At 42.5% G+C, this 17,922-nt stretch overlaps 1 protein-coding gene across 1 annotated transcript in view; it reads left to right on the top strand.

The window, feature by feature from the left end:
• col4a5 (collagen, type IV, alpha 5 (Alport syndrome)) overlaps positions 1 to 17,922 on the top strand; it is a 40,544-nt gene that overhangs the window by 2,581 nt on the left and 20,041 nt on the right. The window contains exons 2-10 of the mRNA XM_049028285.1: positions 13,112 to 13,171; positions 13,980 to 14,069; positions 14,240 to 14,284; positions 14,912 to 14,956; positions 15,229 to 15,291; positions 15,443 to 15,496; positions 15,732 to 15,758; positions 17,258 to 17,338; positions 17,499 to 17,561. Coding sequence (XP_048884242.1) covers positions 13,112 to 13,171; positions 13,980 to 14,069; positions 14,240 to 14,284; positions 14,912 to 14,956; positions 15,229 to 15,291; positions 15,443 to 15,496; positions 15,732 to 15,758; positions 17,258 to 17,338; positions 17,499 to 17,561 — 528 coding nt within the window. The remainder of the gene's footprint in view (positions 1 to 13,111; positions 13,172 to 13,979; positions 14,070 to 14,239; positions 14,285 to 14,911; positions 14,957 to 15,228; positions 15,292 to 15,442; positions 15,497 to 15,731; positions 15,759 to 17,257; positions 17,339 to 17,498; positions 17,562 to 17,922) is intronic.

Raw genomic sequence — 17,922 nt, 5'->3', positions numbered from 1 at the left:
AGATTAAGCTCCTCTGAAGGTTCTTTTCTCTGAAGTTGTAACATCAGCATGGATCCCCATCATTGCAAAAAGTTGCTTCATCAGTGAGCCTCTGTCACTAGCGAGGTGTTCAGTGTTCGTTCGTTACTGCACTCGCTCTCCAGCAACTCAGCCTCTATTAATATAAGGAAGCAATTTTTAAACTGTCTAAAAGGAGCCACCATTCAGTCCCAACACAGCTTCATTCTGGGATTATACCAGTAGTATTTTTATGCACGGTGGTGTTCCTAGGTACTACCAGAGGCAACAGTGGGAAACAAAGCTGGACTTACACCCAGTTTCGAATAGGTGACAAGAAAGACATTCCAGCTTTGTGTGACACTGGTGCCAAATATCAAAGAACAGTGACAAAGAATTGCATTTATGAGGAGGTACTTTCAGGCCTCGGCTTTAATGCTGCAAAGCCTATAGTGAAGAAGAGTATTACTCGTAGCTGGTTATTTTTAAGGGGCTTTACATTAATATAAGGAACTTCTTAGTATTCATTCAGGAAGTATTTCCTAAGTACCTGATTTAGAGATGGAGCAGGATGGGATTGGTGAGTTTCTCATCATAGTGACCTTTGTGAACTATCCAGCAGTGTGCGTCTTATTGATTTAGAACACTGTGCCTGTGATTGGAAGGTTGTCAGTTCAAATCCCAGATTCAGATTTCATCATTAGGCCCTTATCCTCCGCTTGCTCTGGTGAGTGCCTGATCTTGTTTTCTCAAAAAAAAAAACAGTATGTTGCTTTGAATAAAACATCTGCTAAGTAAATGTATTGTTACATAACCTGGAGGCTGGTGACCAGCTTCTTCAGCCAGGAGATGTGTCCTCTTGCCCTTGATTATATGGGATGCTGTTTCTACAGTTTAACACTCCTCTAAACTCCTGCTCGCTCAACTTCCCACTATTCACTTTGTGAATGAAGCCAACACTGTCTTTGGACAAATGTTTGTGATCCTGCCCTGTCATTCAGAACCATTTCCTTGATCATGGTGGAATAATTCTCTACACTCGTAGTAAATTCATTTTAAAAAGCCGTGCACTTCACAATCACCTCTTCCTTATTTGCCGTTAATATTCATTTTCTGTTACTTCTAATTTTTGAGGTTGGTGGCAATTTTCATTTTCAAATTTTTCAAATTTCTCTGCCAGATCAGTAACATAAATCTCCTTTATTACAAAATAAGCGCAGTCCATTTGCTGATAAAAATCTTGAGTTTTCCAGCTGAGGGAATTTGGCAGAGTAATGCACATGCCCTAGGGGCTTCATTTGACCTGCTGGTGCACCTCGTTGAGTCCATTGCTCTCCGAGGGCTGTAGGGCTTTCATGCAAAGCATGAAGATTTAACAGGGTGACCCAAGTTACACCCAGTCTCCCTGGATCCTTCTGACAAAGATACACTGCTCACAAAATCCAGGCTGTCACTGTGATCATCTGATTCTGTAGCCATAACACTTATTGACATAAGAGATATCCAGCCCTGCTTAGCAGACGGCACTGTCTCGCCTGAGGCAAGAGAAGGTCGGGTCCTTGAGAACACGCAAATTCCAACCTTATCTCACCTGCTGGAAGGCCCACAAAACCTTTCATGAGCACCCAGGCAGCCTAGATCTTTGAAAACAACTGCAAAGCATTGCGACTTTCCTCTTTTAAAACATGCATTTTTTGTTGGTTGCATTTTCTTTAAAATCAGTTACAAATGAAGATATATCGTTAACGGAGACTCGACTGGTAAAATGCAGCTGAAGCATTTCTCCTCTTTTAAAAACGAAATAAAGATCTTTGAGTATGTTTGCCAGACCGTAGTCACACTGGCATGGAGCGGGGCACCTGCATGTATCATAAGACGTCAGCCAAGACGTCCACAGGACAGGCTGTCCTATCAGCATCCTGTTTTTTCAACCCTCACAGCAGGTGAAACCATGCAGGTCCTACGTCTGCATTGTACCTCTGTATAAACGGCATCAGAACGAGGCATCGCACATCAGACGTTTTTTTCCTTTACCCTGCCCTGCTTAAATGTAAACTTTGTTGGCGTTTGGTAAAGCACCTTGCCGGATGGTGGGGCGTACATGTGCAGCAGACACCTGTGTGGCTGCTGCCTCTCCTCTGAGGGGTACTTCATCAAAATAAAGGGTAAATGCAAAATAGCAGACTTTGTGGGCACACAGAAGACCAGCGGGCCAGCTAGCGTGCTTTACTGTCTATCTGCCCAGGCTAACGAGTGCCCACACACAGAGCTGACGCTTCAGTGCAACTTAAAGGGTATAAACAAGAGGAAGGTAACCTTTCAGAGAGCCTCTCTATTTGGTTTACTAATTGTCCCATCTGCACTTCCACTCCGCGTTCTCTTCTGGATAAAAGGAAACTTCAAATCTTTGCAAGTGCAGCCAGTCCAGCCCTACTTTTGTCTGTCTATAAGTTACCCACTACATTTTTAACTTTGTGCGGTGAATAGCTTTAAAGTCAACACAGCATCCGTAAATTTCACTGTAAAGAGAATGACATGTAGAAAAATGTTCCCTCAGGCAAATGGGTTGGGATGTCTGTGTGTGAGCTATGATTACATTCATTCATGAGACACTTAACCTTAAAAGTCTCAGCATGGCTTTTACTTGTTTTTCCCTCACTCTGAACCCTGAACATGTCCCTGGTCTGCCAACGCAGATCGGTATTGTTCTGTCTGGGCACAGCTGGTGACTATGGGCAAACAAAGCAAGTTGCTCGTAGCAGGGGACGAACCAAGCCATGTGTCTCAGCTGAGCTCGTCCGTATCAAATCATCGCATTCTGCTGGAATGTTCCTACTAGTGCAATGGGGGATGGGAGGAGGGGTAGGAGTGGCGGGGGTTGGGGGGGGGGGTCCCTCTCAAAGACAGGAAATAAGATCCAAGGTACCAGACTGCAGTCATCAGGGGTCTTATCATAGAAACAATAAGCAAGCAACTACCCAAGACTTGTGCTGCTGGGGCTGCAGGCAAAAGCTTCACCAATCGATATTAGCCTCTGAGCATCCAATGCAGTGTGCTGTTTAAGTGGAAGTTCCCCAGAAAATGACTCAGGTCGCTCTGTTCCGATCATCACTGAGTAGGCAAAAGTTCTGGCTGTAGAACAGATGGGCCAGCATGTTGGCAGTCCAGGAACAGGGACCGGGCATGTCTGTTCAGATGCCTCTCACCCGAGCACGTGCGCCTTCTCCGTTCGAGGCACGTGGGGAGCCGGATAAACACTTGCACCTTGGCCAACTGCTGCTCCCGTGACATTGAAGTGCTGAGTTATTAATCCCTCTAAACTGTGACGTATCCTTTTGCAGTTTCTCGGGGTTCCTTGCCTGTTTTTTCCCCCCCTCTTGTGTATACAGTTAGTTTTCGTGCAGAACTCATGGCAGAAACGGCGGTTTCATTGTTTTGGTTTTTGAAGAAACAGTTGTGTCTGGCGCGCCCACATTTACATGTCTGCGGTGCCCATAATCTGACATTTCGCATGGGCCAGGCCACGTGCTGCGGAGAACAGAAAGCAAGGAACTAGGAGTTTTGGCCAGCTGCTACTGCCAGCTTGTTACAGGTGATTTATGTGCCCCAAATCAAGGAGGAGGTATCAAATATCTCTAATGGGGTATTTGATTTATTTGTTTCCATATTGGTTCATATTCTCCTACAACTGTGTTGTGACTGCAAGGTGGCAAGATGTTCAAAATCAAATTCAGAGAACTTGATTTGGGAATATGGAAAGGGTGCTGTCTCCCTCTTTGCAAGTAAAATCCCACGATGTGTCCCGTTCACCAGCCCTGGTCTGCAATCACAGCTGCCAAGCTTGCGGATCGTGGAATTAAGTCACGCATCATGCTGTGGGGAGTTCCCCCCCGCTAAAGTCGCCGTCAGGACAGATGTCCCGTGGCTGCTGCTGCTGGGGGGATGCCAGCTTTTCAGATGTGTTCTGCGATTGCCTCGCTATCTGATGAGATTTGACACGGCAGTCTCCTGGCCTCTCGCATGTACACGCCAGAGAGATCCGATTTTACAAGCTGTCTGTATGACTTTACAAATGAACAGAGCATTAGCTGTATCTTCTTTTCCGTCAAACTGTAATCCTCATTTCCAGGATAAGTGGTTGGAAGATGGATGGATAGATTGAATTTTCACTGTTCATTGAACTTTCCTCATCTCAAACACATGTAGTTAGGTGCATTCATGTTTCTAAGTTTCCTTCCATGCAGGCCTGGAGTGGCTAATCAGGAGACTCGGGAAAATTCCTGGTGGGCTGCGTAACTGTTGTGCCGTTTAGAAACAAAATAATTTGACAGGTTTAAAATCCAGCCAAACAAAATAATTTCACAAGTTTAAAATTGTACGACAACACTTCACAATATTAACCGGTGAGTTTTCTCATGCGTGCACAAACACACACACACACACACACACACACAACAGCCCATGATTGCTCTGCATAGAGAAACACACAAATATGTGCTCATGCATCTGTTTAATCACTTGTCGTGTAGATCTGAGTGAGCACAGTGCACGAATGCAGAGGTGTGACAGCTAATCGCTTACTACAGCTGATCACTGGAAGTTTCTCAAACGATGCATGGTAGGTAGACAGAGATCAAACAAGGCTGAAAAAGTGTGGAATTTTTCTTTTTACAGGAGCGCAATATATACTGATTTTTCATTTCCATAAAATTGTATTTATTCATTAGACATATTTTGTTGAGAATTCCACACAAAAAGTACAAAAAGTATTTATATGAAAAGCACAGTTATACTCAGTTGGTCCCCATTGGTGCTGTTCTGGCAGAATGAGCATGTTGAATCAGCATTATCAATCACTGACTTCTCTTATTGGGCTGTACATCAACCATCACTTCTAATTGTGCCAGTGTGTTCCAGCACATATTTTCACAATCGGGATTCAGTCGTTCAATCGGTGCTAATTTTTGCGGTCGGCTTGTTGTGTACCCAGCTTACTACATGAACCAGAAGTAAAAAGTGACTGTTAAGAGGACTGCCTTTACATTTAGCCCCTATTTTCCACTTCTGGTTGGTTACTGAGAATTACAACCTCACCTGATTTTCTGAACTTATTTGGCTCACATTATTTGCATTCTTAAGTACCGTGCTACACGCTGCCCTATATTACAAAAATCTGTCCATTCATCCATGTTTCATAAAGGCTTATTTGGGACACGGTTATAGTGTAACATAAGAATAATTGATTTTCCAACTGTTTATATGGGTCACAGGCTCAATCCCAAGGAGCACAGGGCTCCTGTACTGCCTGGATGGGATGCCGGGTCATCTAAACACAGATTAGGGGCAATTCAGAAATGCCAATTCGCCTAAATGCATGTTTTTGGACTACAGGAGGAAACCTGCCCAGCACAATGGGAATATTGAGATGTGCGCACACACACACACACACACACACACACACACACACACACACACACACAATAGGATTCCAACCCCTGACCCTGGAGGTGTAAGGCAATCATACTGAGCCATCACGCACTCTACTCATTTTTAACCCTGAGTTTATTAATTAAGTGTCGACTAAATTGATGACTATAAAACAGCATTCCTGGATTTTTTCCTTACTGCTGATCAGGTTTGACAATCAGCTGTCAGCAGACTACCCTCAGGGTAATGGCTTGAAGATTTAAGTTGATTTAATGTGGAGTTTAGCCACAAAGAAGGAATACTAAGCCAAATGAGCCAAACATATGAGTGCCAACATGCCAAGTGCTGGAAAGAGCCCAGCAGCACAACCCCAGGATTAGGTGGCAGATCTGAACCCAGTGGTACTGAGCCCAGCTGGCTGAGCTGTGATGTCATTCAGCTTCGCCCAGTAGCTCCAAGGTTGGTATCTGTGAATTTCTGATGCATACATTACGTCTGGTTATGATCCTTGGTCCTACCACCCTACACACAAAAAATGGCTATATAAATAATTGTTTGTATATATAGTATCCATCCTAACATCTTCTAACCCACTGTTTCTCAACTAGTGGGTTGTGGAACCACTTTCATTGGCTTATGGAGTGTGTAGTTAAAACAAAATGTTTTTTTTTTTTCTAATGTCAGACTGTTTTTTAACAGTGCATGAAGGCATTTTGCTACTGGAACTGCTGTTTACTATTACTGCACTCTCTTTGGTTCAAAATTGTAACTTTTGGGGTTGTGACTTAATGACAAAGGAGAAATCTGGGCCCTGAGGTTAATCCATTCGAGAACCACTGTTCTACCCTCACTGATCTACCCTCACCGTTCTACCTGTTCTTCCTCGTAGGCAGCACAGGGCACACTGCAGAGGTGCACCCTGGATAGCAGGCCAGTGCTTTGCAGAACACACACACACGTACACACTCAGAGTCACGCATTACAGGCAATTTAGAGATGCCTGTTCACCTATCTGTCTTTGACTGTGGGAGGAGACCCATTTAACACAGGGAGAGTCTGCAAACTCCACACACACAAGACAGAGACATGACTCAGTCCTCCGACCCTAGAGGTGTGAGACAACATGCCTTCCCATGTTTATTATTTTCTTAATTACAAGACTAGAGAAGTATACTTTTCATACTACTCATTATTAGCTATGGACTCTCTGTCAGGGCATGTCTTACAAACCGAGGAGAAAATACTTTTTTTGAAATGCCACTCGTCACTCATCTCTTTCTTTTGTGTTGAGGCATTTCAAGAGAGGGTCTGATAGAGTAATTAAAATGGTCTTATAAAAATTAATACTCATTCTGTATTTAAACAAAGCAAAGCGGGGACTCAAATAAATCAGATTTACACCAATTTTCGACACGCTGGGCAGTCACAGTGGGCCGAGAAGCTGCCTTTGGTCCAGCACGCTACAACTCTCATCTTTGACCTGCTGTAGCTAAGGATTGGTGCTTTTTGTGTAGGTTCCTAAAAGTTTATTGTTTTTAAATTTAAGGAGCTCTGTCATTCATTAACTCTGACCTCTGCAACTACGGATCCTATTCCTGTGCCATCATTTTGCGTGAAAGCCCAGTCCTTCATTGGTAGAAACACTTCCGCCCATCCAAACAGACCAACATTCTCGACATGCTGTGCCTTTCTAGGATTACATTCCTGACCCACTCTGTAAACAAGCCATAAGCAAATCAACAAGAGCAGAATTAAATCTGCAGATCAAGGCCTCACGCATGTCTCTGCGGCTTTAGTCAGTAATTTTCTCGGGTATGTTTCCATACTGTAATCTTTAACAACTAAAAGTATATAATATACATCCATTAGTTATTAACACCTTGAATAAACAACAGACAGCAATTTTTACCCACTGAGACAGACTATAAGAAGCTACTGGTTGGCTCTGTAACCAACATCTTGTCTGGTCTGAAGGAACTCTTTGATTTTAAAGCATTCTTATAGAAGGAGGAGCATGACTCAGCCGTACACTTATCAGTGTAAGTCTCACACGGAGAACCAGTCCTTATGTTGCCCTCTAGTGGTGGACATGAGTAATAGACCTCGGTGCCATTGAAGCATTTCATTTTGGGTGCAGATGGTTGCCATATTTGTTTTGTCTAGAATAAAATACTGCTATAAATATTTACAGCAAAATGACACATTCTTAAGCAATTATCCACATCATAAAAATTTTGATCCATTTCAAAGATTCATCCATTTATGAAATTTATGTTGTGTTCATATGTATGAATGATGTAATCAAATGCAGTACATTTCCCATTGACTATGACATTCCTATTGGGAATGCCGATTAACCCTTCAGATGTGTTTTTGTTGCTTTATTGACAATGCACTTATAATTAGAAAGTGCTGCCATATACTTAAGATACCTGGAATATTTCATAAATTAGAAATCAATAAAGGTAATATTAAACTTATTTGCTAGGTTTTCAAATAGAGAGAAACATAAAGGAATTAAATTCAAGTTCCAACGGGCAAATACAAGGTAGCTAGATATGGACACTCCTAAGCAAAGACAAGAAGAGCAGTTGTTTTATAACACATAGACTTAAATAAATTAAATAAATTACTGCAAATAATACTTCATGTTTAAACTTGAGATTGATGAGACATCAATAACAGTAGTAGCAGGGCGTTTGGACCCTAGGAACTGGTTTGGAGAGTGTGGGAGCCAGCCTTGCCACTATGGATGGGCATAGATTTGGGAATGGATGGTAGGGATATGTCCTTACCAATATTGTACAAGTACCGAATGTGTTAAGAGGGAAGGATATAGGGATGATTTAGTCCCTACTGGTGCTGAAGCCAAACCAACCTCGTTGCAGTAACGGCCTCCCACAGTCTACAGATGCCTTTTTACCCTTTTGTGGCCTGAATCAATATGCAAATCATAATAAAGGTGGGTACAAAAGTAGAAAGGCTCTGTTTTCCAAGCCTGACAAAGCCACTTACAGCCATGAGATGCAAGGGTTTAGTTTGATATTGGGAGGAACACAACATAATTAAAATGCAAAGGTCTGTTTATTAAGCTGGGTTGTGAATCAAGCTACATTAAATATTGCGGGGTACACGTCCTCCGTGGTTCCTACGTCCATAGTGGGATGTTTTCTAAGACACTAATCAAACCAGGCCCTGTCCAGAAAACACACATCGGCTTCTGTTAGGTCTGGGGACAAAACGATATCCCCAGTTACTACCATGCATGTGACAACCATGAGCTTATTCAGTTATCAAATAGCTATTATCCTGTACAGGAACCCAGCTGTATGTCATACTCAGCTTGTCTTTTAGAACTGGCAAAAATGCACAGTGCCAACCCCCACCAGGCATACCTCTTCATACCTCGAAGCCCTAACCCTTCCCCCCTCCCCCATCAACACTTCTACCTTCAGATAGAACCAATGCATTGCTGAGGCCCAATATGTAGGGCAGCCAAGAGGAGAAACTTCCCTGGTGAGCACTTACCTGGCAAAGAGCCGGTGCTACCTTCCTGTGTTTGCTGAGCGGAGCACAGAGCATGCTTAGGGAGTTCCCTGGTACCAGAGCTCACATCCATCTTCACGCTTTCACACTGCCAGTTCTATCTTCTGCTCCAAAACCTCCACAGTTGACCTTAAGGGAGATCAAACGGTTTGCATGTTCTAGGGATCTCCCTGTTAAGGAAATCAAATACATCTTCTCTCTGTGAGACCTTTTACTGCCACAAAACCCCCACAGATGACCTTAGGGGAGATCAGAGGTTTTGGATGTTCTGCAGTGATGAATAGCAGAAGAAAACATACCAGAACCCAGTTGCGAGTGAGGCTTTTAACATGGACGTCACACTGATGCCTGGAGGAAGAGAAATAAACTGTTCTGTGTATTTGTTACTCTAAGCATTTGGGTAGCAGAATGCAGATGCCTGATCTGGTTGACATTTGAGCCGAAAGATTTTCAAAGATCAGAAATCAAATAACTCGCCCACTTTTGCTGTTGATATGTTTTTCACACGTCCCTTATTGGGAGTTACACATAAATTTTGTGGAGCTTGTTAAAGGCTTGAGTAAAATGTCTTTTCCTGGTTCTGGTTGATTTCTGGAATAATCCAAACAGAAACATATTTAAGCCATTTGTGCTGTTGAATCAACAAGGGCACTGTGGCGAGTTCTGCTGTTGTAGTCAAGTGTCCCCTGAGAGCTTTGCTGATCTCTTATGAAATGTAGACGGAGGTCACTTTAGGAAAGGAAAATAAGTAAAACTCCGGAAGTGTGCTTAACCTTTTGTGGCGAGGGGAATCCTTGCTGGGTCACTTATTTAAAAACAGTATGCAGTAAAAGTGTGTTTTTTGATCTTCCATAGATTTTTTTCCCTGAGGCAAGATTATGGAATGAGGCTGGGATCATAGTAATAATGGTGTAAAGGGTCTGAAATCGAGACCAAAACTGTGATACAAACATTCATCTTATGACGTGGTTCCAGGAGATAGAATTATGATCCTCCCCTCGAATTACACCTATTTTACTGTCTTCCAACTACATGTGTCACGTGACTGTTTTAGTTCAGTCATGATGGAGTGATCACACCTGGGCTAAAAGCTAGGTTAGTATCATTAGCCTATGATGGACAATAAAACTTTTTAGGGTGTCTTCGTCGTTGATAATCAATTAAACCCAGAATTATTTTCTCATTTTTTTTATTCACACTGCCCTTCCCCCAAAATAAACAAGGTATGAACTGAACCATGGATTTGAGGCATTGTTAAACACCTACAAAGCAGGCGCATTCACAACGAAGGAAGAATTAACAGAGGGTGACATGGTGTGGTTTCAGCGGTGGGAGGATGATCTGTCAGCACTCGAAACATAAAACCAGTATAAATATCACATTTTCAGGAAAACCTTAACATTCATGCAATGTCTAGTTTATGGCCTTAATTCAGTGGCTACAGGCTAATTCAGAGACATATTCACAATTTTAAGCAGTAACGGTTATCTTTTGAATTTTGCACATGCTGCCATTTTTAGGAAAACTGCTTTTAGATCAGTAGCCTTGGGCATATTCTTCCTCAGGCGTGTAAGTATAAAAAATTATAATAAAAAGCTCATCATTGCATTAGAAAGACATGAACTAGTTCCTTTATTTATGAATTACGGGCAGTATTGAACAGACCAAGCTTGGAACACAATGGATTCTTGTGCGCACAAGTTTCCTGTAGAGCAATTTTGAGTAAAGAAAAGATTCCCAGTGGACCTCCTCAATTTCTTGCATGGCTGTGCTGCTGAGCCTCGCCAAATACAACCTGGCATAGTGCGTGTCCCCTAGGGGCCATAGCACATACAATGAGACTGCTGCATGCCTTGTCTCCCATCTCTTACCGGTTGAGGGTGGATCATGCAGGCCAGTACACAAGCAGCGAAATACACGTGAATCTGATACGTCTTATTTAGACCAGAGAATGCAAGTGGCAAAAACAATCCACAGTATGCATCACTTTGCTTTAGTCACCATTATTCAACACTCATTTCCCCAGTACATCTGACAGTAGTGAAAACAGTTTCATAGACTTCAGTTGTTGTGGTGTTTGCCAAACTAATATCTGGGTCAATTTAAGTTAGAAGGCTACTTCATCGTATGAGCCTCATCAGTGTTGTGAAATCCCCAGAAGTTTGACCTTCTGTACTGATTCACACCTTGGATAAAGCTACCGGTGGTCTTAGGATGTCACAATTGCTTTGTTATTTTTGCCTTAACATCTGAACTTGATGTTGTTGTCCAGGGGGCTCTTCAATCCCGATGAGAGCAGTTGGCAGCCATTTGATTGGCAAGAGTATTGCAGTATGACTGTTATCTGTGCATGTACACATAAACACCATCTATAGGTGTCCCTAGTGAAATGATCACTGCTCCATAATGAGAACTCTCTGGACCTCTCTGGAGTGAACTCCTAGTGTCTTCGATTTGTTCTCTGGCTTAGCGCTGACCTCAGTTGACAGGCCTCACTCAGATACTTCCTCTGACACTTCCTGCACCCCCTAAACCTGACACGGGTTGTATTTAGGGCAGATGCTCAGTGGAAGAGCATTTGCAGGGGTCCCGCGACGGTGACACAGCAGCTCAGGTTTCAGGCACAGTGGACCCAGGCTGGGCTGGGGCCAAGTATGGACTGGGTAGGAGGGAAGAGAGGTAATCAGTAGCAGATCCATGCCCCTAAGGTTAGATAGGTAGGGTAGACAAAAGCACAAATGGCTGTAGAAGTTAGGAGACCAGAGTGTAAAGTGGACAGGATGAGGTGGATAGTGATCATACAGATCTCCTTTTCCAACACAGTTTTATAAAAAGAGCATGGATCAGAATTCCAGGTAAATCTAGGAGGTGAATGCAAAGAATGATGGCCCCCTGAAATGTTTTTCTGATGCTCGCTCGTGACCAGGCAAATCAGAGCTTTCGAGTACCAGGATTCAGAAGTCAGCTGTGGAAAAGTCGCATAGAGAGATCCCCTTGTTTATAGTGTGGAAGTTCATACCGAAAATGTTTTTTATTTTTCGAAAAACAAGCTTTAGACGGCCAGAAAGGAATACACAGTGTATAATTATATGGTCAAGGCATATTCAAGGGATACACTTTTGTATCAGTCTGGAGGTGTTTGTGTGTATATGTCTGTGTTTTATGTGACAAGCTCCCATTCCTGACTGTCATTACCCCCCACCCAAAACCAACTCTACTTGCAAGTCTTGTAATTAATTATCTATCATTGAATCTTTAAAGTAGTGCTTAGTAGTTAGGCAGGAAATACTGTAGGCCTCACAACCCTGGGAGTCTGAGCCTCCGCCATGACTCTGTGTGTGTGGAATTTGCATGTTCTGCCCGTGTCATCATGAGGTTTAGCTGAGGATAACTGGTGCTGCCACATTGTCCATAGGTGTGTGAGTGTGCCCTGCGATGGGCTGGCGCCTCATCCAGGGTTGTTCCCTGTCTTGCATCCATAGGCTCTAGGATTGGCTCCAGACCCCAATGAAACTGAACTAGACAAGCTGATTCACAAAATGGATGGAAAAAAATATGTTTTCTGCTAAATTAATTTTCTGGGAAACAACTCCCAATTTTGGCTATATTCAGAGTAATGATACTGGAGATTTTATTAAACACAGAACTATAATTCAAAATATACTGTACAGCCCTGGCCCAACCTGATACTTGTAATGCACATTTGGCTAAATGATCATATACTACTTTACTACAGCCCTAAAAATACTCCTTTATTTTAACATGGAAACATCCAAATGTTTTAACTTCTGGTCTGCTATTCAAGAGACAGGTGCTCTTGAATGTCTAAATGCTGCCATCTGTTGGTTCTTTGATGCAACATACATATAGTGACACGGGTCAGGCTGCAATCAGCCGCCCAAATTCCATCATTACATACCAGTTCAAGGACATATACAATGGAAAAATTCAAGCAATTTCTCAAGTTGAATCATAACTTAAGCCTGAATTAATATCAGCCGGGTTTTAAAAGAAAGTATAGAGATGCATATCAATCAGCTATATGATGTGTTTTATGCAATTATGTCAAACTGCTTGATTCTGATTAGCTGGCTGGTGCACATAACGATGTGATTGGTGCCCTTCTCTGCTCCTCTCATAGGCTTGCCATGGCTGTGTAGCGAATACCAAATGCGACTGCAACGGGGTGAAGGGAACCAAGGTAAGGAGATTCTCCCCGAAAATACCCACCAACACCCACAGGGCCGCTTGCGCGGGACATCACTGAATGGCCTCCACTGGCTCAATCTGCATAGCAGGTATAACAACTATGCTGTTTCTCGCATAAAGCAGCACCTCCATTTGCTGGAATGAAAAGGGCAGCCAAGATCTACCTGACAGCTCAAACCACACACAAAAATACTACATTAAATTATGACACAGATCAGAATGAAAACAGCTTAAGAGTCCCAGGGAAGTTATGAAATACATGTCAATAAATAAAACCATTATACTAGGCTTAGGCACCTAAAGCCAGTTTTGGTAGCTGTCGATCGGCCCACCGAAGGCCCTGCCTTCAACTGCCCTCTGGTCTACACTGCACCTGACCGCCATGGCTCCCCCTGCAGGTAGTGGGCCCACAGGAGGGTGGACCCATGTCATTCCCTTGGGTGGAGGCCCAGCCAGTAGTTGCTTGCCAGTGAGCCCCCCCGGCCTGGTTCCAGGGCAGGGCCCCAGTCTCTCCAATCTGGGAGGGGAAACATGGTCCTTTATATTAACCCTCATGGGAGTCTCTTTGAACTGCACTTAGTCGGCCACTCACCTAGGTCCAATGTGCCTTGGGAGACCCTACTAAGGGCTATTGCCTATCACAGCATAGCTCCTATGATCATGGAGGCACACAAACCCCTCCACCATGATAAGGTGGTGATTCGTGGAAAAGGGTGGATGAGTTATTGCCTCAAGTGGAGGAGTTTAAGTACTTCGGGGTCAGAGATACTGCCCAACTCATTGTCCACTCTCCTCTGCAGGGGGAAAGAGGCTTTCCAGGACTTCCAGGCCAGCAAGGGCTACCAGGCTTACCAGGTCCTGAGGGTCCACTTGGACCATGGGGGGAAAAGGTAAGAGATACGTGGCCAGATGTATCAGCCCAGCTACAGTATCACTATGTATCACCAGTCTGTATAGTCAGTTTCTGTGATTACCAGTTCTGTCTGCTAATGGTTTGTTTACATCAGTCCCCATAATATAAGTTTTCCTCTGAAATTAACATAATACTGTTTTCTTGCAGGGTGCCGAAGGGCCTTCAGGATCATCCGGCACCAAAGGAATTAGAGTGAGTTCCATCTGTCATCTCAGCAACTTGCCCAAACAGCCATGCGCCTCGTGGGCGCCTGAGGGGTCATTATCAAGCCTTCGCTCAAACTCAACATGTTCTCAACATGAACTGACTCCACCCACCCAGCTATCCCCAGATACACCCCCACACACCCCCCGACAAACCCCTTTTCTCAATGACAGTCCACTATCATTTTATCCTTTCCCGCTGCGAATCAGTACTGAAACAGACAAGCTTTTGTTCTAGTTGAAAAGTTCCAGAATTAAGGGTTTCAAGAAATTATATTCTAAAAAGTACAAACCTATTTTACAAAGTAAAAAAAAAAAGGGGTTGGTTCTTAATGTCGTAATTGTGCATGTGCTGGTGCTGGAGCTGGGATCTGGTTACTATAATTACCTAGATTATCAAGTGACCATGACTGAAAGAACCTTCCAGTTGCCATTGGGAGTCTTGTTTTAACCGAATTGTCTCTGGTCAGTCTCTCAGTCAAACTGTAGATGGTGTCCATTAAGAGTACGCCATTCCTAAATAAATGTAACTCATACTGCATTAACTATCACTCCACCAGATACCAAACGCAATGAAAGGGTGATGCATATTTTAACTGTCCCCTGATCTTTGCAGGGCCCGCTGGGGCTGCCTGGATTTCCTGGAACCCCTGGAACCCCAGTGAGTCTGATGTCCCCTATGGCCTTCTTCTGCCTGCTTCCTTCTCTCAGTTTTCGTCATTCTGTCCCTCGTCTCACGCATCACCTGAGCTCCACAGTTATTCAGTCACACTTTAAATCCAATATCTCACTGGGGTTCATGTCTCCCTATCCTCTCACCTATTAAGGTGTGAACTTAAACGCACAGAGTACCTGGCATAAGCTCTCCTCAGTCACTTGTCGGTGTGTAATGCCCCCAATTGGCGGTACTGTAGTGATTTCATTTCTCTACAGGGTCTTCCAGGACAAGATGGGGCCCCAGGCCCAAGAGGGGTCCCAGGGTGTAATGGGACAAAGGTCAGTGTTTTTCAGGTCAAAATTTTATTGCTTGGCCATTACTAAATGCACACCATATGTACTGTGAACTCATTTTCATTATATAGCAGAATACAAACATACCTTTTATCGTCCAGTGGGGGACTGAACTCTGTGATGTTTTCCTCTACAGGGTGAACGTGGATTTCCAGGACCCCCTGGATTTCCTGGGGACCCAGGACTCGTGGTGGGTGTTCATGCCTGCTTCTCACTGGACGCCGTGTCTGGATCTAGGATCTGAGACACACATAAACTTGCATAACATTTACATGCGATATTTACAGCTCTCAACCAATTTTGAGATTAGACATCATGTAGGCCTAATTATTCACGACATATGCAAGTAAATCACAGATCCATACATTTGTCATGTACAGAATATCTAAACTGTGTATTAAGCATTTTTCCTTTATCTTTTCCAGGGTCATCAAGGTCCTCCAGGGGAAAAGGCAAGTGTTTCTTCGTAATCTATAGAAACATCCTCCATGTAATAATACTGAAGTTCAAAATATCTGCCAGTTTTCAACTAGATAGTAACACACAAGAGCATTATTATTGCAAAAATAGCATATTATTCCAATGTTAGTATTATAACTAACATAGCTTCTTTTGCAACATCTTAAATGAGGACTACATGTAAACACGTTTTTGCTTAGGCAACGGTACATCCTGTAACAAGAAGTTGTACAATTCTGTTATTGTTACGTTGCATTCAGAAGCTATAGTGTAATTTAATATGGAAATTAATTCATGTATAATACATAAGTAATATGTTAAGAGTTTACCAAACGACTAACAGGAATCAGATTCAAATCATAATTGCATAAATACATATCAAGCAAGGTTAAATTAGTTTTCTGTAAAAAGCGTTACTTCAATATTACACACTGTGTGAAAAGCTACACTTTTTCATTTTTGGGGACAGGAATGTGTTAGAATAGATAGATTTAGGTATAAAAATAACTACTGGACAGGTCAGCTGCGCCCAAGCACATAGCTGCCTCCATTAGCATTCTATGCTAATCGACACTTAAGCCGTAGCTGCTTAACTAAATGCAAATAAAAACAAACAAAAAACCTACATTAACTAGGGCACTGGCTTCCTAAAATACTTACCCACTGTAGTTCTCGCTGACCAATACCTCCTACCAACGAAATAGATAATTTAATATCAGAGTAAAATGACTGAAATAACTGCTTATCCTTAATTGTCAACGTAAATAAAACATATACTTGTATTTCACGAACAGCTATCCCTCGATATACAAGTTTTGATATGAGTTTTCAGGTATATGAATCAAATTATTGAGTACTATTTACCAAGTCACGAGCAAATGCGAGGCGGAGTTTCGGCGCTTCCACGCACCGCGAGCCGAGCCTGGGGAAATCTTCGAAGGTCGCCACCTAGTGGCTGGTCCGCGGTTACCGTCTAAGCACTTCTGATTTGTGCTCGGTGATATCGTCTTTGTTTAACTGGAACTTAAATTTCTCATGAATTTGAAAACTGATTAGCAATATTTATGGCACTAAGAAAGAACACGTAACGCCACAAATAAAATGTGCTTGAGTAGTAAACGCTGTGACCGGTCCTTAAATAAAAACATATATATAACAATATAAAAATATATGTATAACAATATGTAATATTTGAACAAAACACCTTTAAAGTACTGAGAAACCAAAAGAATCACTAATTTCAGAACTTTTCATATAATATGTGCAACATCAATAAGTACATGAACTTCTTTTGAGTTGACCTGCAGTTCATTCTTTGCAGAAATGATTCTGTGAATTGCAGTTTGAGGTCACATTGCAATTAAGTACTCTCAGAGTAGAGATATGTTGAATGCTAGACTAGTATTTTAGTAAACAGTGATTTTATACTTTATTCTTAACTACTTCTCTGCCAGCTGTACATGTTTGATTATGACCCTGACTCTTTCCACAGGGAGACTCTGGTGACATCATCACAGTCAATCATTTAGGAACGAAGGGAGATCGAGGACCACCTGGCACCCCAGGTCTAACTGTAAGTCTTTAAGCAACTATGTGTTGAATGTATAATCATCCCTCTCTATTATACTAGTGCCACAGACAAGATTTCTGAAGTAGGTAATGTAATGTCATTGCAGTAATGGTAATGTAATGCAGGCTAAAGCTGACAGTCTAAGTATTATTTTGTTTTTTAGGGAAGCCCAGGACATCCAGGATTACCTGGTCCACTTGGACCATCTGGCCCCAGAGGCTCAGACGTACGTCTGCTAAACAAAATGGTTCTTTTGTGGTTCTCTTTTGTCTTCCTGTATTATAAAGTTCAAAGGTCTCTCAGAAGTGTTCAGTAGTACTACATTTACATTTACACTCAACATGTTTAGCAGACACTTTTGTTCAAAGCAATGTACAAGTGAGGCAAATAGCACATTGCAAATATACATGCTGTCAAGGAGCAAACCAGGCATCACCGCAGCTAGGCCGAGCTTCAGATGAATAGCCAGTATGTTATATGCAGTACTGGATTGATATAATATTTTTTTTCACAACAAGGATGTTGTTAAATCATCTTGAATAAATATTTGAGGTAAAGAAAGAACTAATACTAGTATATTCTATGAA

Source organism: Brienomyrus brachyistius, chromosome 10 (genome assembly GCF_023856365.1).
Source record: "Brienomyrus brachyistius isolate T26 chromosome 10, BBRACH_0.4, whole genome shotgun sequence".
NCBI classification, from domain to species: Eukaryota; Metazoa; Chordata; class Actinopteri; order Osteoglossiformes; family Mormyridae; genus Brienomyrus; species Brienomyrus brachyistius.
Note: the sequence above shows the minus strand (reverse complement) of the source record. Positions and strands in the feature narration are given on the sequence as shown.